Source organism: Scomber japonicus, chromosome 11 (assembly GCF_027409825.1).
Source record: "Scomber japonicus isolate fScoJap1 chromosome 11, fScoJap1.pri, whole genome shotgun sequence".
Lineage (NCBI taxonomy): Eukaryota > Metazoa > Chordata > Actinopteri > Scombriformes > Scombridae > Scomber > Scomber japonicus.
This window is the reverse complement of record NC_070588.1, coordinates 1,067,654-1,092,208: the sequence shown is the minus strand read 5'-3', so window position 1 is coordinate 1,092,208 and position 24,555 is coordinate 1,067,654. Positions and strand designations below refer to the sequence as shown.

Genomic DNA, 24,555 nt, shown 5'->3' with positions numbered 1-24,555 from the left:
CCATTCATATTCGGGCTTCTTACACAGCAGCAGGTGATTCATAATGTCTCTGTCTTCAGGTCTTCCTGGTCCCTGTAAGGAGATCGTGGCCTCAGAAATCACCAAGAGCTCCTGTAAAGTGTCCTGGGATCCTCCGGACTACGATGGCGGAAGCCCGATTCTTCATTATGTCCTGCAGGTCAGTGATGCTTCACATCTTTTAATAAAATGATGTTGTGTTTCTTTAGTTAGTTAATCATACTTTGTTGTGTGTGACAGCGTCGTGAGGCCGGCAGGAGGACGTACGTGAACATGATGTCTGGAGAGAACAAGGTGAGCTGGAACGTCAAAGACCTGATCCCGAATGGAGAGTACTACTTCAGAGTCCAAGCAGTCAACAAGATCGGAGGAGGAGAGTTCATCGAGCTCCGTAACCCGGTCATCGCTGAGGACCAGAAACGTAAGAGACGACTTTATATGGAAAGGAACAATACATTTGATTGATTTGGGTTCAAATCATCACTGGAGACAAGTTTTATATTCCTTAAAGATATGAAACCTTTGCTGTCATGGCAACAGTGAACAACACCATTAATTGATACAAGCAAGATTAAGTCCATTAGAGTTTCTAAATGTCGGTTTCCATTAGAGCACTAGTATGTGTTGACTTCATAATGAAGATTTCATCTATAATTATATTGCATATCACATCTGACAGTTTGTGCTCAGTAGACGTTTAACTGAAACCCGTTTTGTGTCCCGTCTCATCCCAGATCCTCCCGACCCGCCTGTTGATGTGGAGACTCACAACCCAACATGCAACACCATCACACTGACCTGGAAGCCTCCGATGTACGACGGCGGCGCCAAGATCATGGGCTACATCCTGGAGAGGCAGCAGAAGGGTGAAGACAAGTGGGAGAGGTGCAACGACTTCCTGGTGCCCGTCCTGTCCTACACCGTGAGACGTCTGACGGAGGGGAAGAGCTACGCCTTCAGAGTCAGAGCTGAGAACGCAGCGGGAGTCAGTGAGCCGTCTCGTGGCACGCTGTTCGTCAAGGCGTCAGATGCTGTTGGTAAGTATCACCACGGGCTAATGACTGGTTTCTGCTTCTTTCTTCTTCTTTTTCTACGTCTCGTGAACATTTTCTGTCTCTTTCCTCTTCTAATGCCTTCTGGCCACCACATGTTTTTTCCCACCCTTATATTTATTGAAAGTCAGTTTACATCAGATACATACGCATCAGTTTTATTCACTCTCTACATCCTCCGCTAGCTCTAAACTTTTTATGAATACAGTAAAAGATCCCCATATTTTTTTTCAAACAAACCTTACCTCCCTTTTTGTATAAGAGGCAAGGTGAAGAGCATGGGAGCGTACCTATGTTCCCCGGGTCCTATGTTCCCCCGGTCCTATGTTCCCCGGGTCCTATGTTCCCCGATCGCGGCTAGTTCAGCTGCTAGCTCGGCTGCTAACTCGGCGACTAATTCGGCTGCTAGCTCAGCGGCTAACGCGGCGGCTAACTCAGCTAACTGTAGACAGGATCATCCCTATGTTCCCCGGTCACATACAAAGCGGGGAACATAGGACCCGGGGAACATAGGACCTGGGGAACATAGGACCCGGGGAACATAGGACCTGGGGAACGTAGGGATGATCCCAAGAGCATTTGGCCCAAAACATTGCAATAGATCTCTTAACATGCAGAAGACAAATATCTATCAGCGTTTGTTCTCTCTTAAGGAACTTGGGATCTTTTTGATTTGATCCTAAAATAAAGAAACATATGAATCTCTGTTGATGTGGCCGCAACATTTACAGTCGGACTTTAGTTAATTTTTTTGTGTTCTTCCTCAGATCCTCCCAAAGTGTTCCTGAGTGGCAGCCTGCAGTCCGGCCTGAACGTGAAGCGAGGCTACGAGATCTGCCTGGACGCCAACATCTCCGGCTCTCCTTACCCTCAGATCACCTGGTACTGGAACAACCAGGTCATCCGGCCTGAGGCTCTCCGCAAGAGGCCTGAAAAACCCCTGAAGAAGAAGGTGGAGAAGAAGGAAGAGAAGAAGGAGGAGGAGAAGAAGGAGGAAGAGAAGAAGGAGGAAGAGAAGAAAGAAGGAGAGGAGAAGAAGGAGGAAAAGAAGAAGGAGGAGAAGAAGGAGGAGGAGAAGAAAGAAGGAGAGGAGAAGAAGGAGGAGGAGAAGAAAGAAGAGGAGAAGAAGGAGGAGGTGGTGGTGGAACCCGAGGAGGAAGAGACCGACTACCCGACTCTGAATGAGCGACTGTCCATCGACAACAGGCGGAGGGGAACGTCCGCGGTCGTGATCACAGACTCGATGCGTCTTGATCACGGCGTCTACATGGTGAAGGTGGAGAACGACCACGGCATCGCCTCGGCAACCTGCGAGGTCAACGTACTCGGTAGGAACTTCAGTCTAGTCTAGTCTATTACATTTAACTGTAACTCATGAGGGAAGGAAGGAAGGAAAGGAGTAAGGAGGGAAGGAGGAGGGAGGGAAGGAAGGAAGGAAAGAAAGAAAGAAAGGAGTAAGGAGGGAGGGAGGAGGGGAGGAAGGAAGGAAGGAAAGGAAAGGACTAAGGAAGGAAGGAAAAGAGGAAGGAAGGAAGGAAAGGAGGGAGAGATGGTGGGAGGGAGGGAGGAAGGAGGGAAGGATGAGGGAAGGAAGGAAGGAAAGAAAGAAAGAAAGTAGTAAGGAGGGAGGGAGGAGGGGAGGAAGGAAGGAAAGGAGTAAGGAGGGAAGGAGGAGGGATGGAAGGAAGGAAGGAAGGACAGAAAGAAAGAAAGAACGAAAGAAAGGAGTAAGAAGGGAGGGAGGAGGGGAGGAAGGAAGGAAGGAAAGGAGGGAGGAAGGAAGAAAAGAAAGGAGGAAGGAAGCAAGGAAGAATGGAAGGAAGTGAGGAAAGAAGTATGGAAGGAGGAGGGAGCAAAGAAAGAGGGAAGGAGGGGAAGAACGAAGGAAAAATTAAAGAAAGAGAGAGGATGGAAGGAAGGAAAGAAGGAACAGTCAAAGGAGACAGGAGAGTTAAACCAGAGCTCTAAAACACTTAGAGTAGATTCTCTATGAATTAGTGACAGTAATGAATCGTTATCAGTGAAAGTGAAACACTGACACCTCTCCTGTCTGCAGACACTCCCGGGCCTCCGGTCAACTTCCGGTTCGAGGAGGTGCGGAAGAACTCTGTGATCTGCAAGTGGGATCCTCCTCTGGATGACGGCGGCAGTGAGATCCTCAACTATACACTGGAGAAGAAAGACAACTCCAAGCTGGAGATCGGCTGGAGCACCGTCACCTCCACGCTGATAGGATGCCGCTACCTGGTGCCCAAACTCATCGAGAAGAAGGAGTACATCTTCAGGGTCGTGGCTGAGAACAAATTTGGTGCTGGTCCACCCTGCGTCTCCAAACCGCTCATTGCCAAGAATCCATTCGGTATGTTGAGACATAATTAATCCCAATTACTCTGCTACTGACTATAATTTTAAGAGGCTCTATATTCATTTGAAGTACTAATTGAATTATTTGTTTAATTAGTCATACACATTTAAATATGTATTATGCATTAACATGTTTTTTTTTCCTCTCAGTCTTCACACATGTTGAGTTTTGCTTTGATAAATACATTTGAGATTAGACATCTAAGTGTTGAACACAATGGTCCTTTTTGGTCCTTAGCTTTTTGGTTTTTGGTCCTTTTTGGTATCTTAGTATGCATTTATGCAATTTAAGTCATATACTACAAAGCTATAAACTGTTTCTTTTCATTTCAGGTAACAAACCAGAATAAATGTAGAAGTAAAAGTAATAATGAGCTGTTTTATAGTGTTTTCAAAATATAATTCTAATTAAATGGCGGTAATTGGGTCCAACTTTCCCACCTATGTGCATCAAATATAGGTATTAGTCAACTGCTATTTAAACTTGAACTTGAAGACGACAGCATGAATCAAGTGTGACTCACCTTTTATCTGCTTCCTCCTCTCTTCTCCTCAGAACCTCCTGATGCTCCTGAAAAGCCAGAGATCGATGACATCACAGCCAACAGCATGTTGGTCATGTGGGAGGAGCCGAATGACAACGGCAGCCCGATCCTGGGATACTGGGTGGAGCGCCGCGAGATCAGCAGCTCACACTGGGCTCGTGTCAACAGGTGAGGAAACTCAACAATACGCCTGTTTTCCTTCTGCCTTTGACTCAGAAGTTAGCATTAATATTGGGCACATTTTAGTGAATATTCTGTTGTATGACTACTCTCTAGTCTGACTGTTCTCGTATGTTCTGGTCCACAGAAACATCATCACTGACACTGAACTCAACGTTGAAGGTCTTCTGGATGGAATGACTTATATCTTTAGGGTGGCTGCTGAAAACCAGGCCGGCCCCGGCAAATTCAGCGTCCCCTCTGACCCTAAAACGGCTCAAGCTCCAGTCCGTACGTGAAGTGGTCTAATCTGTAGTAGTTACATACTGTGGAAGTACTAGTTAAAAAACTCTTAATGATTAAACCTGGGGAACTTTACACTACGGAAGAACCACCATAAAAGTCATGAACAGGAAACTTTCTACAGATGTCTGATCTATCTGTGTTTTTGACCTTTTAGTTCCTCCTGGGCCTCCAATTCCCAGAGTGGTGGGAACCACTGACTACTCCATCGACGTGGAGTGGGACCCGCCTGCCGATAACGGAGGAGGAGAGATTCTGGGATACCACGTAGATAAGGTAAGGTCTCAGCTTTTTATGAGTATCTCATTTAAAGATATATACCTAAAACTCAGAAACATGTCTAGAATATAAAACTTCCCACTGCAACACAGACTGATGTTTCTCTCCTTAATGGTGTTCTTCAGGCCATGGCCGGTACTAAAGACTGGTCCAGGTCTACTGAGCGTCCCTGGAAGACCCGGGCTTTCACTGTCTACGGAGTCCGTGAAGGAGCCAAATATCTGGTCAGAGTCATTGCATGCAATGGTGCTGGAGAGGGGACACCAGGATTCACAGAGTCTGTGTTCGTCAAGAATCCTGCAGGTCAGCTGGAGAATACAAGGGTTAAAAAATAAATAGAAAGAGAGTGAGATTTAATTTGGTTTAATGTCATATAATCTCTTGTGGATATAAACCTCATAACTTCTTCTTGGTGGATTCTTTGGTTCCCTTCTGCAGAGATGCCTGTGGTTGAGATGGACCTGTCTGTGAAGCAAGGAGTGATGATCAGAGCAGGAGAGACACTGATCTTGCCTGCCACAGTCACTGGTAAACCCTACCCATCCATCTCTTGGACAAAGGATGATGCCAAACCTGAGAAAGACCATGTGGAGATCCTCACAGATGGCGACAAAAGCATTGTTTCAATCAAGAGCGCCCAGAGGAAGGACAGTGGCAAATACCAGATCTCTGCCAGCAACCCCAGTGGCACCAAATCTGCCTCAGCCAGAGTGGAGGTCATGGGTGAGTAGAAATGCAGCTTGTGGCAGAACTAAGTGATGAAAATTAAGAGTAAACTTTCAGTAAATAGATGCTATGAAAAAAAGAACACCAAAATTAAAAATGTGTTTCTCTCCACAGACGTTCCCGGACCTATCACAGACCTGAAACCAGTGGTCGTCACTCGCAAGATGATCTTCTTGAACTGGGACGACCCTGAAGACGATGGAGGCAGCGACCTGACTGGCTTCATTGTGGAGCGCAGAGATGCCAAGATGCACACATGGAGGCAGCCAATTGAAACTGCCTCATCCAAGTGTGAATGTGTGGGCATCATGGAGGGACAGGATTACATGTTCCGCGTCATTGCCAAGAACAAGTTTGGCATGGGACCACCCGTCGAGCTGGGACCCATCAAGGCTGTGGACCCACTGGGTGAGTCCTAAAACCACGTGATTCTGATCAAGATATGAACAGACCGAGACCTCAGTGTTTAGGTGTAGGTTGAAAATGGGCAGTAAAACAGATTGTGAAATATGACATAAAATATTGTGTGTTATTGCAAAGACAAATAGTTAATCTGTTGGTTCTGCAGGGCCACCATCATCCCCCGAGAAGTTCCACTACACTGAACGCACCAAGAACTCTATCACACTGGCCTGGAGACCACCTCGCAATGATGGTGGCAGCCCTGTCATTGGATACTTTGTGGAGAAGAAGAAGCCAGACCAGCAAGCCTGGGAGCCCTGCAACACAGAGATCTGCCCCAAGATGACAATGACAGTGGAAGGCCTGGAGGAGGCCTTGACGTATGAGTTCAGGATCAAGTGTACCAACCTGATGGGAGAGAGCGAGCCATCCATGCCAATGACTGTGGTCATCCAAGACGATGAAGGTTAGTTAATGTTTGAAATGGTTTTGAAAACTAATCTGATCACCTTTTTTTCTTGAACAAACAATTGCTCAACAAGTGAACAAACACTCTGCAAATGTTTTGAAATCAGAATAATCATAATTAAAGCTGCAATATAGAGTTATAAGAAAAAAGTGGACTTAGCCAGAAAATTTGAACAAGTGCAGGTCCTTCCCTCTTCAGAGGAACCTTCCGTGCACAAGCAGGCTGGTAACCACGGTAACAGAGGAAGCCTGTTTGACCTAGCACAGCAGTGCAGCGCGGGGGGACGAGCACTGCAAGCATCATGTGCACGAGCGTGATAGATACTCCTCCTGGCTCTGATTGGTTGTTTTAATTTGGGAGCGGTGGATTCTTGCAAATGGACCCAGAGACACACAATTTTTTCACAGTAGATCTGTATCTTATTCTACTGTCAGAACGACAATTTTAGCAAATATAACACAAAAATAGTTCCATACTGCAGCTTTCAGGGTGGAAGCAGGTTTTTTTAGACAAATAACTTTAAATTATTTAAGGGGAGAGGTGTTTTTCTGATGCATTTTGTTTCTGTTTTGTCCATCCCAGTGCCTCCTGAGGTCCACATGCTGAAGCATTTCAAGGGTGACTCTGTTACTGTGAAGAAGGGTGAGATCATTGAGCTCCCCGCTGACGTCCTGGGCCTCCCCATCCCCAAGGTTGAGTGGTCCAAAGATGACGTGGTGATTGAAAAACCAACTGAGACTCTGCTGATGGAGACAGTAGTGACTGGCAGGATGAACTGCAAGACCACATTGTCCATCCCAGACGCCAACAGGCAGGACCGCGGCAGCTACACTGTCACTGCTTCCAACAACATGGGCTCAGCCAAACACAGTATCACTGTCCTGGTGCTGGGTGAGTCAAAACATGACATCACATGCTACTCAGTTTATAAAAAAGAGGGTTAGTTAAGGCAGTTACAGAATCAATCCTAACTGAACTTCTGTTCTTCTCTCAGACCGGCCACTTCCCCCCAGAAATGTGACCGTATCCAACATTAAGGCAGAGTCTTGCTATCTCCATTGGGAAGCACCGCTGGACGATGGTGGCAGCGAACTGACCAACTACATTGTTGAGAAGAAGGAAGTGGTAACAGAGGAGCCAGAGCTGGAAGAGGGAGAGGAAGCGCCGCCTGAGCCACAGTGGGTGGTAGTTACCAACAGCATCATTGAAAGGAGATATGGGGTATGTGCTGATAACATGATGATAACAGTAATAATAATGAGGTTCACATAGGCCGTCAAGTCTTATTTGAGTCTACATCCCTTCTCTTCTCTAGGTGTGGAACCTGGAGACCAACAAGACATACCTGTTCCGAGTACGAGCTGAGAACCGCTATGGTAAGTCTGACCCATGCGCAACAGGCGACGTCCAGATCACAGACCCCTTCGGCCTTCCCGGGCCACCAGAGAAACCCACCATCGCCGAGTACTCAAGGACATCCATGACCCTGACCTGGGAGCCTCCTAGAGACAATGGCGGCTCCATGATTATTGGCTACTGGCTGGAGAAGAGAGAGAAAGGCACCAGCTACTGGGCCAAAGTCAACAAGATGCCGGTCACCAAGCGCGGTCTAAAAGGCTGGGAGTACCAGGTGAGCTGCTGGGGCTTTGATTTTGTTTTAGCACTGAATGAATGTTTCATTTTAAGTGGGAAATCAAAATTTGGAGATCTGCCTTTGAACCCAACAAGGCTTCAACATACCAAAATTAGAACCTGCCTACCCATTACTTGTTTTTTTTTAAAGTGTTCCTCTGTGTTTTCCAGGTGACTCGTCTGATTGAAGGAATGGAGTATGAATTCAGGGTTGCTGCCTGTAATTCAGCAGGAACTGGACCATTCAGTGGACCATCTGACTCTGCCTTTGCTGTTGACCCTCTGAGTAAGTATAAAAACTACTCTCCTGACCAACAGATTCACAGAGCATCAAAATACAACTATAAACACTTTCACAGCTCTCTATGTAGTTAAGTCTTTGACAAATAGTCTTCTTTGTATTTTGGGAAATGATTCATTAGAATTCCTCAAAATGGAAACTGTGTTCACAAACTGTTTCCCTTCCTTCCAGCTCCTCCCAGTATGCCTGCCGCTCCCGAGGTGGCTGACAAGACAAAGTTCAGCATCACACTGACATGGAAGCCACCAGAGAGGGATGGAGGAAGCCCCATCAAGGGCTACATCATCCAGGCCCAGGATGAGGGTACATCAGAGTGGGTGAGCATCAATGATCCCGAGAACCTGCACCCCACCACCGAGTTCACTGTTCCTGGCCTTCGTGCGCTCAAACGCTACCGCTTCAGGATTATTGCAGTCAATGACATTGGCGAGTCTGACCCCAGCCCCCGCACCAGCGAGGTTCTGGTTGAGGATATCCAGCGTAAGTCCTTCTTTAAAGACTCATTCAAACAAATAAACATGAACTTTCATCACTGACACAAGTTTCTTGGCCCATCACTGACGTTTTCACTGGTATCTCCTCCAACAGTCCCACCTTCTATCCATATCAATGTACAAGCCGATGATCTGCTTTGTATCCGTGCTGGAGATCCAATCAGGATACCTGCCACCATCAAGGGCCGCCCCGTTCCAAAGGTGACCTGGGACTTCACAGGCAAAGCCAAGTCCCACAAAAAGAAGAAACTGCACACGCTGCCTGTGGACTCACAGGTGAGAGCCTTCATATCGACACAATGCTTCTCTTCATGGCATGGCACTCCAGGAAAATCAAAAAAATAATTAAAATGTGTTGTTTCAATTTTTGCTAATCATTTTTTGTAATTCTACATTTTAAAGAAGATTTTCTGCTGCCTTGTATAAAACGTCATGTTGTACTTTTTTGTTTATTTAGGTTGAGTCCACAGATACTACTTCCACTGTGATAGTCCCTGTAAGTCTCAGGACCCACTCTGGACGGTACACCATCACAGCCAAGAACAAGTCTGGACAGAAACATGTCAACGTCAGAGTTAATGTCCTCGGTATGTCTTTGCTGTTTCTATATAAACTGTCTATAAGCTGCTCCTTCACTAATGCGTGTCCTCAGTCAAAGAGTGTGGGTGTGTTTGTTTTGTTGACTGTATTTTGTCCTTGGGGCAGATGTTCCTGGGCCTCCGAAGGACCTGAGGGTGACGGACATCAGCCGGTCAACCATGAGGCTGATCTGGAAACTGCCTGACAACGACGGAGGAGAAAGAATAAAGAGCTACTTCATCGAAAAGAAATGTGTCACTGACAAGGCCTGGACCACGGTAAATAGACGGATCAGAAGTTTCAAATACATTTTATTTTAGAAAATTAATGACTTTCATAGATAGTCTTAGCTTTGGCATCAACTGCACTAGACATTTGAATTTAGTAGATCATGCCCATGCACCAGGATATGTTTAGCCTAGCTTAGCACAAAGACAGGAGGCGGGGGGGGGGGGGTTTAACAGGACAATTTCACCTGTATTACTGTATTAAACATAACCCCTGCAGTTTGTGATTGATTAACCGAGGGCCTGATTTGTTTACCAGGTGAATGCTGCCTGTGCCAGCCAGGCCTTCGTGGTCCCTGGACTGCTGGAGGGACAGGACTACCTGTTCAGAGTCCGAGCCGAGAACAGACTCGGGTTCAGTCCTTACACAATCACCGCTGAACCTGCTCGGGCCAGAGACCCCATCTGTGAGGACACACTTACTATTCACAACTATACAGCTACAGCACAAGCAATCTACTGGAATGGTTCTGTGTCTAATAGTTATTTTCCTCCTTAGATCCCCCCGACCCCCCCACCAAGCTGAAGGTCAACCTGGTGACGAAAAGCACAGTGACTCTGACCTGGGAGCCTCCCAAAAACAATGGCGGCTCTCCCATCAAGCATTACATCATTGAGCGTTTGAGCTGGGACACCAGTGGCAAAGAGAAGGAGACCTGGAAGCAGGTCAACAAGAGAGATGTGGAGGAGCTCACCTTCGTGGTGGAGGACCTGAAGGAGGTCAGTCACTTTAGTCTACTTTTATTATTTACCTGTGTATGTTAAGTCATTGTTGAAATGTGCTGTATAGATATTATTTACTTATTAGTGCTGTCACTAAGAAAACACCATTGACCTAAAATGGAAACTAGAGAAATCCCACAGGTACTTGAATATGCTTTTATTCTGTCATAAAACAACTTACACCTATTCCACATATTCACCAAGAACACAAAAACACACAGAATCAAACCATTTGGGCTTTTATACACATGACATTCTGCAAGATACTGAATCCTGCTGTCAATGCTCAACTATTGACAAAGAAGAAGAAACTAATCACAAGTCATAACAACAGGAGCTTGATGAATCATTGTGTGATAAAGATATTGAAGTGACATTTAAACTGGATCCAGACTGACTGTGTTGTTGTTGATCTGCAGGGAGGAGAGTATGAGTTCAGAGTGAAAGCTGTGAATGCTGCTGGACCCAGCCGACCCTCCGCCACTGTTGGACCGATGTTCATTAAGGACCAGACATGTGAGTCCCACTGCAACTAAAGATTATTGTCATTCACCATTAGTCTTGAAAATATGAGAAATTAGGGAAAGAATGCAACTTCTCTTCAATTTTCAGATAATCACAATTTTGATATATTCCAGTTATTTTATTTTGTCATACTATTTAAATGATTTGATTATTAATATAGTTGTCATCATTAAACTTATCGTCTAACTGACTCAGCATTACTTGTGACTTCAGTCCATCACAAGCTGCTTCAAAAACTATCTCAGCTTATTTAGCTCGGAGTTTGAGAAGATGTTTTCTTTTGAAGTAAATGTTTTTATAGCATATAGATAACTTAAAGCTTTGCTGCTACTCAGTTTTGCACTGCTGAGTAGTTTGCCACGGTTTTCATAAAGTGTCTAATCTCTTCCTCCAGGTGCTCCCACCATTGTGCTGCGTGAGGCAATGGAGGGCGAGGAGGGCTGTGATGTCAGTATCGTGGCAAAGGTGAGCGGCTGTCCGTTCCCCACACTCACCTGGCACAGCGCCAGCCTGGCCAAACCTGAAGAGAAGGTGGCTGTCAAGTACGACCAGCACATCAATAAACTGGTGACGCAGGACAAGTGCACACTGCTGATCCACGACGCCAGCAGGCACGACAATGCCATTTATAGTTTGACAGCCAGCAACAGCCTGGGAACTGTCACCAAGGACATCAAACTCACTGTGCTGGGTAAGAGACACAAACTGACGAAAATGTCATTTTAGCACTTAAAAGATAAATTTGTCAGTCGCCAGAGAATTAAATGATGACTGGTTTTATAATAAGTCCGTGGTTGAAGTACAAATCCCACATGAATACTGAGTGAATATCTTCCGTATTGCTCCCTGCAGGACCTCCTGGCCCACCCGTCGGACCCGTCAAGCTAACAGAGGTGTTTGCAGAGAGGATTGGCCTTGCCTGGAACCCACCCAAAGATGATGGCGGCTCCAAGATCACCAATTATGTTGTTGAGAAGCGTGAAGAAAACAGGAAGTCTTGGGTCCATGTCTCCAATGACCCCAAAGAATGTGCTTATGTGGTGACCCGTCTGACGGAGAACCATGAATATGAGTTCAGAATCATGGCTCAGAACAAGTTTGGAGTTGGGCCAGCGATTGCCAGCGAGCCGGAGAAGGCCAGAAACCTCTTCAGTAAGTCCAGATCAATCTGTGTGGAAACCTCCAGAACTGTCAGTTTCATCCTTAAGTAGTCAAACTACAGTCAAACAAGCAAACGCTTTTTGAGATCAATACTTCCTGATTCCTATGACTGATGAATTAATGATCTGTGTTTTTCCCCATGCAGCTGTCCCAGGTCAGTGTGAGAAGCCCACAGTGACGGACATCTGTCTGGAGTCCATGACTGTCAACTGGGATGAGCCCAAGTATGATGGCGGCTCCTCCATCACTGGCTACTTCATTGAGAAGAAGGAGACTACCTCCAAGCGCTGGGTTCGCGTGAACAGGGAACCGATCCGAGCGCTGCCGCTGGGAAACAACTGGGACGTCACCGGCCTGCTGGAGGGAGCCATGTACCAGTTCAGGGTCACCGCTGCCAACGCTGCAGGATGTGGCCTGCCCAGCCCACCCTCTGATCCAGTACTCTGCAGAGACCCCATCAGTAAGAGACAGACACTCAGATGTGTTAATTGTGCCTTGTGATCCATGCTGCTGGTAAAACAGCCAGTCAGCAGGATCTCTGTGTGCTTCAGATGAAGGCCACACACCTTTTTAATGGCAGTGGTGTGGCTGCATTTCTTGTTTCTATCTTTATCAAAACGTGGTCATTCCAATATATAATAATATATAATAAACATGTTATAGTATTAAAATGGTCAAATTAACATTGTGTGTGTGTGTGTGTGTGTGTGTCTGCAGGTCCTCCTGGTCCACCTACTCCAAAAGTGATAGATTGGACAAAGTCAACAGTGGAGCTGGAGTGGATACCTCCAGCGATAGATGGAGGGTCAAAGGTCACCGGCTACATTGTAGAATTCAAGGAGGTGAACAAAGAAGAGGAGGATAAGAAAGCTCAGAGGAGGCTCCTGTTGAGTGATGAGGAGGAGAAAGAGCCGGAGGCCGATGAAGGCTGGGAGAAGGTAAACAAAAACTGATGAGACTGTGTGACTCTCTTCTCTCTCTCTACAGTTCGGATCAACAGGAACGTCTCCCAGTTAAATTATCAGAAGAAAATAATAAAATGACAAAATGACAATCACTGATTTTACAATCTGCAGATTTAATGATTATGAGTAAATTATGCTAATGCTAAAACTTCTCATTTAGAAACAGTTACACGGTTTGTCCACCAGGGGGCACTGACCTGCTCAGTGCATATCATTACAGTTCTGTAAGGGACTTAAAGGACTATTTTCAAAAAAGAATATGTTATGTGTTAAAATATTATTGGCATCAGCCTCTAAAAGTCTAGTTTTGTTCAAGCTGTAGACCTGATGTTCCTCTCCTCTCTCTCCAGGCAAAGGACACAGAGATAAGAGGAACTAAGTTTGTGGTGGCCAATCTGAACGAAGGCGGTCTGTACCGATTCAGAGTCACAGCCGTGAACGCAGCCGGTGCTGGGGAGCCAGGACTTGTGTCTGAGCTGATCGAAGTCAAAGACAGAACAAGTAAGATTCTAATCCACCTTCATGTGATGTGAGGAATCTGATCTGACTTTTAATCTGTCAACAGTGTTTTCTAATGATAACAATTTTTTGACTGTCACTTTCAGTTCCTCCTGAGATGGACCTGGATGCCTCAGTCAGGGAAAGGATCGTGATCCACGCTGGTGGCACCATCCGCATCATTGCCTATGTATCTGGTAAGCCGGCTCCACAGATCTCCTGGTCCCGAGATGACGCAGAGGTTCCCAAGGAGGCTGTGGTGGAGACGACAGGCATCTCCAACTCACTGGTCATCAAGAACTGCAGACGCCAGCACCAGGGCATCTACACCCTGAGCGCCAAGAATGAGGGTGGAGAGAGAAAGAAGGCTGTCATTGTGGAGGTTCTGGGTGAGTCAATATAACCTCAATGATCTTGTAAAAATATGAGGAGTGAAAGATTTAATAAATATTTCTGACTGTGCGTTGCTCGTTCCAGACGTCCCTGGACCCGTTGGGCAGCCCTTCGCTGGACAGAACTTGACCAATGACTCCTGCAAGCTAACTTGGTATTCCCCTGAAGACGATGGCGGCTCCGCTATAACCAATTACATCATTGAGAAGAGGGAGTCAGACCGCATGGGCTGGACCTCAGTGTCCTACACGGTGACCAGGAACAACGCTGTGGTGCAGGGCCTCATTGACGGCAAGGGATACTTCTTCAGGATCGCAGCAGAGAACATCATCGGCATGGGACCGTTTATCGAGACGGACAAGATGGTGCTCATCAAAGACCCCATCTGTAAGTCTGCATCTGTCATCAGTTCAGGAACATAAAAACCAAAAGATAAGTTGCACCAGTGTATAAGATGTAGTCTGTTTTGGGGGAAGTCATACTGGGAAAAACACTTCTATTAAAGACTGGTTTATTTAAATGCACCAGTAGTTATTAATTCATAAACATCCATCCATCCATCCATCTTCTTCCGCTTATCTGGGGTCGGGTCGCGGGGGCAGCAGCCTAAGCAGGGAAGCCCAGACTTCCCTCTCCCCAGCCACTTCGTCCAGCTCTTCCATAATTCATAAACAATTATATTTATACATAGATCTGAGCTGTATGCTCATTTGACTCCTAAATACTCTTTATTAGAGCTGTCATCCAAATCCAAGTCCAACCTCTCTCTGCATTTAACTGGTGTATAAGATGCTCCCTACTGTTAATTCAAAAGAAATTAGTATCAAAGGTTCATCATTATTTACAGAACTTTACAGTAATTCTGACAGTAAAGCCAGACTGTAACCTAAAACCGAAATAAAGCAAGAATTTATTGTTAAACTGCACCTTTCGTCTGTATTGTGAGAACCATTTATTAATTAGAGTTTGGATCACATGAAAAACAAATCAACCTGATGTAAAGGAAAGAATAAGTGACACAGCTGTTTGTCTTTTCCAGCCGTTCCCGAGCGTCCAGAGGAACTGATCATCACTGCCGTCACCAAGGACTCCATCTCCGTCAGCTGGAAGCCACCCAAGTACGACGGCGGTGCAGAGGTCACCGAGTACATCCTGGAATCCCGCATGATTGGTCGGGACAACTTCACACGTGTAGGCGCAGATGACAAACTGATGGACAAGAAGTTTACACTTAGCGGGTTGAAGGAAGGCTCAAGCCACGAATTCAGAGTCTCTGCCGTTAACCAGGTGGGACGGGGCAAAGCATCCTTCATCTCCAAACCCATCCAGTGCAAAGATGAACTTGGTGAGTGAAACAACAAGCCAACAAACTCTAGTCAGTTTTAAAAAATCACATACATTTTGTGAAAAATGAGTAAAAGAGTGAGTACAAATAAACTTCTTGTATTTGTATGCACCCCCCCCCCCCCTAGAACCGCCCAATGTGGAACTTGACTTTAGGGATAAGATGATGGTGAAGGTGGGAGATCCCTGCACACTGTCAGGATGCTACAGCGGAAAACCAGTCCCGACTATCGTCTGGAAGAAGAATGACGAGGAGCTGAAGGCAGATGAGGAGATCAGCTTCCACAGCACCACCCACCACCTAAGTGTTAACATCAGTAAAGCCAAGAGAGAACACAGTGGCCGCTACGGCGTCACCGTGGAGAATGCTGCTGGCTCTCGCACAGGACTCTGCACCATCACCGTGGTTGGTGAGTCGCTGTGTCACAGAATCTCAAATAGATTCACATTCTTTCTTTTTTCTTTTTTCTTTTTTTTCTATATTCATATAAGAAAATGATGTGGAGATTGACCTGCGTGTATTCTTCCTCCTGTCAGACCGTCCTCAGCCTCCAGAGGGCCCTGTGGTCTTCAATGAGGTCTATAGAAACTACATGGTCATCTCCTGGAACCCCCCTCTTGATGACGGAGGTTGCGCCATCTCCAACTACATTGTGGAAAAGAGAGACACCAACAGAGACTTGTGGATGCCCGTCACCTCATCCTGCACCAGGACCACCTGCAAGGTCGGCATGGAAACACTCAAAGAGAAAACTTGTAGGGAAATTCATCAGGGGTGTGACACCAGGGGCTTTACAGGAGAGAAAGTGGAAAAAAAAGTGATTTTGTTGCTAAGTGAGCAGAGTCACACTGTTTAGGCTTCACAACATAAGATTCAAGGAGACAACAGCTTGTAGACTGCTTCTAAAAATTCAACATACACCAACTACACACTATACACAACAAAATCCAACCATTGTCCATCTGCCCTGACCGGTTGAGTTCAGAAACAAAGAAGCAAGGAGAGAGAAGCAAGGGAGGAGAGAGAGAGACAGAGAGAGGCTCAGTAACAGAAGTATGACTCATGGTAATAACAGGACAGGCTTCTGCAGCAACCTGTGAGATGAGTAGGATTTTTCATGCAGGAATATTTTTACATTGCTATATTAGTATTTTTTAAGTAAAGGATCTTAAGAAAGAAATAAACATGACAGTTTCTTGTCAGTATTGGCATCCTCTTCTTTCTTTCTTTATTTATCTGTTTATTTTTTGCTTCAGGTGCCCAAACTGATCGAAGGTCGTGAGTACATCATCAGGATCATGGCTCAGAACATCTACGGCATCAGCGACCCCTTGCTGTCATCTGAGTCCAAGGCCAGAGACATCTTCAGTAAGTCTTGACAAACACAATGACCAAGCTTTTCATTCTCTGCTGCATGTGCTGGGTTTTAAGTGGCAGTATTTGATCTGTGTGACTGTGTTTGTTTCCATCACAGAGGTGCCTGATGCTCCCAAACAACCCACAATAAAGGAAGTTTACCATGACTCTGCCCTCATCAGCTGGGAGCCACCTGCTGATGGAGGAAAACCAATCACAGGCTACATCGTGGAGAGAAAGGAGACCATGGCTAACAGGTAGACAAACACACATACAAAGACACAGGTAGTTCAGAAGTCAAAGCGTGGCCTGAAGGATTTGTTGATTTATAAGAGAACAAACTTACGTAGAAAATGTTCTACAACACATCAGAAAGCTGTTTTCAAACAAGGGCCACCACTAGCATTATCTGTCTTTTTGCCAATAATCTGTTGATAGTTGAATTTGGTATGTGAAATGAAAATGTAAAATGAAATTAAAAGAATAATGCAGAAAATGTTGGTAATATTTCCCCATAGCCCAAGTTGAAATCATCAAATGTTTTGTCTTGTTAACCATTAGTCTGCAACCAAAGACACTTGAAGAGGTACAAATTTTTGCATTACATTACATTTTTGCTTGATGAGTGATTTAAATGACAGATCAAGTAGATCATTTATTGACTGACAACGCCATCTGGAGATAAACTATCAACCACAGCTGTTTTCAACTTACACAGAAGACAGCAGTGACCAACTCAGTAAAAAAAAGGAAATAAGTTATGTTGATTAAATTAGAAAGACAGATTAACAGAAGTTCCTGCTTTTAGGTGGGTTCGCTGCAACACAGACAGGATCTTCCCGAAGGTGGAGTACTGGGTGACAGAGCTGTTGCAGGGCTGTGAGTACGAGTTTAGAGTCAGCGCTGAGAATGTGGTTGGAGCTGGAGACCCAAGCCCACCATCCAAACCCGTCTTCGCCAAAGATCCCATTGGTAGGTTCAGCTTGTACAACACTTCTTTACTTCACCACATTAGTTCCATCAGCTTGGTACATTAATCCTTCCTTGTCCTCTACCACAGTGAAACCCAGTCCTCCAGTGAACCTGAAAGCCATTGACCACACTAAGGAGTCAGTGAGTCTTACCTGGCAGCCGCCTACTGACACAGGCAGAGGAAAGATCTTTGGATACCTACTTGAGTTCCAGAAGGCTGGAGAGGAGGAGTGGCAGAAGGTGAGATGGTCATCTGTGTGTTTCATCTGGATCACATTTGCCCATAGTTCTTACTTTTACTGGACAACTTGTCACTTGTACAAAAGAAATATCAAAATCTAAAGGGATTGCCTTGAAATTTACTGCACACATTTCTGCTCCTCAAAGGATAAACTGATGTGAATAAGCCCATGATCTTTCCATCTGCTCTAATTTAATCATGATATTGACTACCTGTCTTGCTGCTGTCTACAGGTGAACCAGACTCCAGACTCCTGCCAGGAGACCAAGTTCAAGGTGATCAACCTGGAGGAAGATGCTCTGTACCGTTTCAGAGTTATGGCTGTCAATGCTGCAGGAGAGTCTGACCCAGCTAATCTGAGGGAACCAGTCAGAGCACGGGATAGACTTGGTGAGTCACTCAGGTTTACATCAAGTATAGCTGCATTAGGCTTAACATTCATTAGCCAGCTATATCAAAAAGTTGTTGTTTTGCATTGTTAGTGTTAGTTACACAAAATTCAACATTAAATATTAACAAAGAACCATTCTCACAAATGAACCTGTTACCGTGTTTCTTGTTCCTTGTCACCCCCTCAGAGCCCCCAGAGTTGATTTTGGATGCTGGGATGACTCGGGAGGTGAAGGCCATGGCTGGCACCCACATTCCTCTTATGGCTACCATCAAGGGCATCCCATTCCCCACCGTTACTTGGAAGAAGAACGATGCCGAGGTACCAACCAGGGCTGACATTGAGACCAAACAGGACAGCACCAAGCTGGAGATGAGGTTCTGCAACCGCGGTGACTGTGGAGATTACACACTAACTGTGGAAAACCCAGCTGGATCAAAGACTGTCACCTGCACTGTGCTTGTTCTGGGTAAGGATGGCACAAAGCAGGTTTTAGCTTGACATTATCAGCATGATTATCTGTTATTAATCAATCTTCTCTGTGATCAGTTCAAATAATTTTGTAAACTTTATGTTGTGTGTGCTTCATGTGTTTTCTTCAGACAAACCTGGTCCTATTCAGCACCTCCGGGTTTCTGATGTGAGGAGTGACTCTGCCTACCTGTCCTGGAAAGACCCAGAAGACAATGGCGGTGTTCGCATTACCAACTTCGTGGTGGAGAAGAAAGACACAGCATCCACTCAGTGGGTCCCTGTGTGCTCCACATCCAAGAAACGCAGCATGATGCTGAAGCACCTGATGGAGGGCACCTCCTATGTGTTCAGAGTTGCTGCTGAGAACCAGTATGGCCGCAGCGAATACGTTGAGACACCAAAGGCCATCAAGGCCATGAACCCACTCTGTGAGTAACACTTAAACAGCTGATTTAGGGTGGTCAGGTAGTGGAGTGGTTAAGAGGGCTTCCCATGTACGCAGCGGACCCCGGTTCCAGTCCTGTCATTGCACCTAAAATATAACAAAACTTGGCAGTTACAGTGATTTATCATCCCATCATAAATGGGCTGCCATTTCAGAACAAGATCAACATTTTAGTACACATTACTGGATAAAAGCATTTTCTGAATTTTCCATAGACTACATTTCTCAAAACATTTATTACTGAAAAACAAAACATATTGAGAATCATCCTCCTTAGGGACTACAGTGAGTGGGGTCATTGTGAATACTCTTCTGATCAAACCTAAATGTCTTTCTCCTACTGTCTTTCCAGTCCCTCCTGGTCCTCCCAAAGACCTGCACCACGTTGACGTGGATAAGACTGAGGTGTGGTTGGTTTGGAACTGGCCTGACCGCACCGGAGGAAGCGACATCACAGGCTTCCTGGTGGAGTATCAGGAGGAGGGAGAGAGAGAGTGGGATGAGTGGAAGACTGTAAGCATCCCAGAGACTCATGTGACTGGCCTGGAGGAAGGAAAGACTTACCGCTTCAGAGTGAGGGCTGAGAACGCCATTGGCCTCAGCAGACCTGACACCACTGTGCCTATCCTCTGCCAGGAGAAACTGGGTAAAATAAGAGACCAAACCCTAACATGTCTCATGACCTGTTTCATATGAATTTTACACTGGAGTGATAGATTGTAATTTGAGAACTTTTCATGTTTATAGTTATAGGTACAACAGTTCTTTCTGTAGAATCAGTATTGTTGCTGTGTAATTGGTACTTGTACATCAGTTATTAATATTGGTTATTTTGTTTTTTTTAAATATAAGTGTAGTATCAGGGAGTAACTATTTGAGTCTGTATGTCCACAGTGCCTCCAATTGTTGAGGTTGACGTTAAACTCACTGAGGGCATCACCGTTAAGGCTGGCACCACCATCAGGCTGCCAGCTATCATGAGAGGAATCCCTGTTCCAACTGCAAAATGGTCCATTGACGGAGAGGAGATCACCAGCGAAGGCAACATTAAGATTGACACCGACAACTTCTCCACTGTGCTCAGCATCAACGATTGCACAAGGAACCACACTGGCACCTACCTGCTCACTGTTTCAAACCCAGCTGGTACCAAGACAGTGGCCTTAAATGTCACTGTCCTGGATGTGCCTGCTGCTCCTTTAGGACCAGTCAACATCCTGGAGGTCACTCCTGACTCCATGATGATTGAGTGGCGTCCTCCCAAGGATGATGGTGGCAGCCCTGTCACCAACTACATTGTGGAGAAAAGAGAGTCCAATAAGGAAACTTGGGGAGGTGTGAGCTCTGGCAGCCTCGCCACTAGCCTCAATATCACCCGACTTCAGAAGGGCGTGGAGTATGTGGTACGCATTCGTGCTGAGAATAAGATGGGCATTGGTGCTCCTCTGGAGAGCAAGCCCACTGTCGCTGAGCACACCTTCATGGCACCAAGTCCACCGGGTAAACCACAGCCCTATGATATCTCAGAAGATGCTGTTACAATGGGGTGGACGATGCCCCTTTCTGATGGTGGCAGCCAGATCATTGGCTACCTCATTGAGCGCAGACACAAGAATGGAAAGTGGATCCGTGTGAACAAGAAGCCCTGCAAGGACCTAAGGTACAGAGTTGAGGGACTGTTTGAGGGCAATGAGTATGAGTTCAGAGTGTTCGCTGAGAATATTGCTGGCTACAGTGGCCCCTCTCCCGTCTCTGACCCCTGCAAGCCCTGCAGGCCAATCACTGTCCCAGGCCCCCCTGTCAACCCCAGAGTTAAAGATTACAGCAAGAACACTGCTGACCTGGTGTGGACCAAACCCAACAAAGATGGAGGCAGCCCCATTCTGGGATACACTGTGGAAATGAAGAAAGGTGATACTGAAGAGTGGAGTAAAGTCAACCTTGATGATTTCATAAAGCACTGTGCCTACACAGTTAAGAAATTGGAAGAGGGCATGACCTACAGATTCAGAGTCTATGCCACAAACATGATTGGAGATGGAGAGCCCAGAGAAGTTAAAGACTCAATCACTGCTCACGATATCCTAATCCCTCCAGAGATCGAGATGGACGCAACATGCCGTGAACGTGTTACTGTACGTGTAGGACACAACATCAACATCATTGGCTACATCAAGGCCCGTCCTGATGCTGAGGTGCTTTGGATGAAGGAAGAGACAGTTCTGGAGAACAGCAAGCGTGTCACCATTATACAGAACTTCCCTGTGGTCCACCTGAGGATTAAAGAAGCCACTCGAGCTGACCACGGCAAATACACCTTGAAAGCATCAAATGAGGGTGGTGAGGCCTCGTGCACCATCACTGTCAATGTGCTGGACAGACCCAGCCACTGCCAGAACCTCCACATTACCTATGCCACCAAGAACTCATGCATGATCAACTGGGAGGCCCCTAAAGACAATGGCGGCTCTGAGATTACTAACTATATTGTTGAGTGCCGTGAGCCCAGCGTTAGCATGTGGTCTATGATCTCCTCCCATTGCACCAATCGTAAGATCAAGTCCAAGTTGATGGAGGGTCATGAGTACCTGTTCCGTGTCTGTGCTGAGAACAAGATGGGCCCTGGGCCCTGTGTGGAGACGAAGACTGCTCTGCTCGCCATTGACCCCATTGAGAAGCCAGGTGAGCCTGAGAAGTTCAGGGCCACAGACATTGGCAAGAACTTCGTCAATCTGAGATGGAGGAAGCCTGACTATGACGGAGGCAGCCCTAATATCTCTTACAACCTAGAGTGCAAAGCCAAAGACGCTGAGGAATGGCAGCAACTCAACACTGACACCCTCACCGACACCTTTTTCCTGGCTGACAAGTGTGCTGAGAACCAAGCATACACATTCAGGTAGGTTATGGCATTCTTATTTTTAATGTTCATTGTTTTCGAGGGTTTTTATCTTGATCAGTGAAGGTCCTTGTTGGTGCCCCAGGTTTGCATTTAGCAAACTGTGAAATGACTCAAATTGCAACTGAGTTAGATGTTAAATCTGAACTTGACAGTGTATTCATAACACACAGAAAAAGACAGAAATGACAAAAACTAAACCACGCTTGTTGTGTATTTTGAAACAAAGATAGCTTTTGTTTCTAAAAATACAAAATTATGTTTTTAATGTCAGGAAAGAGAACAGACCCAACAGCCACTAAAGTTTATTTAACTCATTTATTTTGAATTCAGTGTAAGCATTCTCTCAAGCTCTACTTTTCCAATACTGCAGTGGCAAATTTTGACCATAAGGGTTAGGGTAGTAGAAAATATTTTAATTAAACATTTTATAACATCTTACTATCCTGCTAATAAAAAAGTTCTTGTCACCCAAAAACAATATTGAAAAAAGTGTTGTTATTATCCAGTCTAACATAAACTAATTTCAAATGATAAATGTTTATTATCCAGGGTACAGACTGTCAATGAAGGAGGGGAGAGTGCCTGGGTGAAACTTGATGTTTTGGTGAAGGAGGAAATCCAGAAGCCTGTCATTGACCTGAAGCTGGCTGGAACTCTGACAGTAAAAGCCGGAGAGTCAGTCAGGATGGAGGCTGCCCTGAGAGGAAAGCCCCCGCCAGAAGTCAAGTGGATAAAAGACAAGGCAGTTGGAGACAACCCTAGATTGAGCTATGAGACTGGCCCTGACTACTCCAAGTTCCTTCTGACCAAGTCCAAACGCACTGACACCGGAAAGTATATTATCACTGCCACCAACGCTGCTGGCACATTTACAGCATATGCCAACGTCAACGTCCTGGACGTCCCTGGCCCAGTGAGGAACCTCAGGATCACCGGCCTTGGAGCTGACAAGTGCAGAGTGGTGTGGGACATTCCAGAGGATGAAGGAGGCTGCGAGGTGGACAGCTATATCCTAGAAAAATGTGAGACCAGGAGGATGGTCTGGTCCACATACTCTGCCACTGTGGTCACACCATACTGCAATGTCACTCGTCTGGTGGAGGGAAATGAGTACATTTTCAGAGTGAGGGCTGAGAACAAGATGGGAACTGGCCCCGCTATGGAGAGCAAGCCTGTCACTGTCAAGACTCAGTTCAACAAACCTGGACCCCCTGATACACCTGAGGTCACAAAGGTACGTGAAAAATGTATTTATTTCCTAAAATTGGCTAATGCAAAAAACCCATTGCGGGTATCAGATCCTAGTTATAAAAAAATTCACTTACTCAATATTTTGTAATGCAGGTGAGTAAAGACGAAATGACTGTGGTATGGGCTCCTCCTGAGAATGATGGAGGAAAGTCAATAACTGGTTACATCCTGGAGAGAAAGGAGAAGAGGGCAGTTCGCTGGGTGCCGTGCACTAAGAGCCCCATCTCCGAGAGACGCATGAAAGTAACCAACCTGATCCCCAACCATGAGTACCAGTTCAGAGTGAAGGCTGAGAATGAGGTCGGCCTGGGAGAGCCCAGCAAACCCTGCAGACCTGTCGCAGCCAAAGATCCCATTGGTGAGCTTAGAGTTGCTGTCACAGCTCAGTTTATATTTTCAAAAAATTTCTTCATATTTGTGCTAAGGTCAGAGAACATTAAAAAAACACAGGGAAGCTCAATATTGTAATTGATTGACTTCTACGAGGTAAACCTCACCCCTGTGGCTTCTGGTGTTTAAATGATTTCATTGAACTTTGTTTTGTTGTCTTTTTCTGCAGAGCCACCTGGTCCCCCTGCATTCCTGAAAGTGGGCGACAGCACCAAGACCTCCATCACTCTGACCTGGTCTAAACCTGTGTATGATGGTGGTGCCCCTATCATTGGATACAGCCTGGACATGAGGCTAAAGAGCGAGGCAGACCCAGAGAAGCCCACAGAGGGCTGGAAAAGGATTGACACCCACGGCCCACTGGTCCTCACAGAGTTCACCATTGGCCAGCTGGATGAGAAGCTGGAGTATGAGTTCAAGGTCTCTGCCAAAAACCAGGTGGGCTGGGGACGTCACGCCTACCTGAAAGAGGCTGCTTCCCCCAAAGAGATCCTAGGTAAGAATGAAGGTTTACTGAAAACATTCGCCCCAACATAAATAGATGTACATTGTACCTGATAAATGTTAATAACATTATGTAATTTAATGATCTCAACATTGATATGTTTCAATGGCAACAGAGGCTCCAGAGATCGACCTAGATGCCAGTTTGAGGAAAGGCCTGGCTGTCAGAGCTGGCTGTCCAATTAGACTCTTTGCCGTCATCAGAGGAAGGCCTTCCCCCAAGGTGACCTGGAAACGTGTGGGTGTGGACAATGTGATCCGCCGAGGTCACGTGGACCAGGTTGACACCATGTCCTTCCTCACCATCCCGGAGAGCACCAGAGATGATTCTGGAAGATACTCGCTAACACTGTCAAACTCTGCTGGGGAGAAGGCTGTGTTTGTCCGTGTCAAGGTCCTCGGTGAGAAA

General features: G+C 45.9%; 1 protein-coding gene across 1 annotated transcript in view; it reads left to right on the top strand.

Annotated features, from left to right (window-relative positions):
- The window catches only part of ttn.2 (titin, tandem duplicate 2), a 267,045-nt gene that overhangs the window by 185,159 nt on the left and 57,331 nt on the right, over window positions 1–24,555 (top strand). Inside the window, 47 exon segments of the mRNA XM_053329075.1 lie at window positions 60–178; window positions 259–439; window positions 753–1,055; window positions 1,838–2,129; window positions 2,208–2,398; window positions 3,127–3,429; window positions 3,991–4,147; window positions 4,287–4,429; window positions 4,599–4,717; window positions 4,846–5,023; window positions 5,159–5,443; window positions 5,561–5,854; window positions 6,015–6,314; window positions 6,900–7,208; window positions 7,312–7,538; window positions 7,633–7,947; window positions 8,121–8,235; window positions 8,422–8,730; window positions 8,839–9,020; window positions 9,202–9,331; window positions 9,450–9,601; window positions 9,870–10,017; window positions 10,110–10,330; window positions 10,753–10,849; window positions 11,253–11,549; window positions 11,711–12,010; window positions 12,165–12,479; window positions 12,737–12,957; window positions 13,335–13,485; window positions 13,590–13,871; window positions 13,960–14,262; window positions 14,915–15,220; window positions 15,348–15,629; window positions 15,757–15,944; window positions 16,477–16,588; window positions 16,695–16,833; window positions 17,385–17,548; window positions 17,637–17,788; window positions 18,023–18,179; window positions 18,368–18,649; window positions 18,783–19,082; window positions 19,452–19,745; window positions 19,994–21,998; window positions 22,551–23,235; window positions 23,346–23,610; window positions 23,812–24,138; window positions 24,263–24,547. Coding sequence (XP_053185050.1) covers window positions 60–178; window positions 259–439; window positions 753–1,055; window positions 1,838–2,129; window positions 2,208–2,398; window positions 3,127–3,429; window positions 3,991–4,147; window positions 4,287–4,429; window positions 4,599–4,717; window positions 4,846–5,023; window positions 5,159–5,443; window positions 5,561–5,854; window positions 6,015–6,314; window positions 6,900–7,208; window positions 7,312–7,538; window positions 7,633–7,947; window positions 8,121–8,235; window positions 8,422–8,730; window positions 8,839–9,020; window positions 9,202–9,331; window positions 9,450–9,601; window positions 9,870–10,017; window positions 10,110–10,330; window positions 10,753–10,849; window positions 11,253–11,549; window positions 11,711–12,010; window positions 12,165–12,479; window positions 12,737–12,957; window positions 13,335–13,485; window positions 13,590–13,871; window positions 13,960–14,262; window positions 14,915–15,220; window positions 15,348–15,629; window positions 15,757–15,944; window positions 16,477–16,588; window positions 16,695–16,833; window positions 17,385–17,548; window positions 17,637–17,788; window positions 18,023–18,179; window positions 18,368–18,649; window positions 18,783–19,082; window positions 19,452–19,745; window positions 19,994–21,998; window positions 22,551–23,235; window positions 23,346–23,610; window positions 23,812–24,138; window positions 24,263–24,547 — 12,882 coding nt within the window.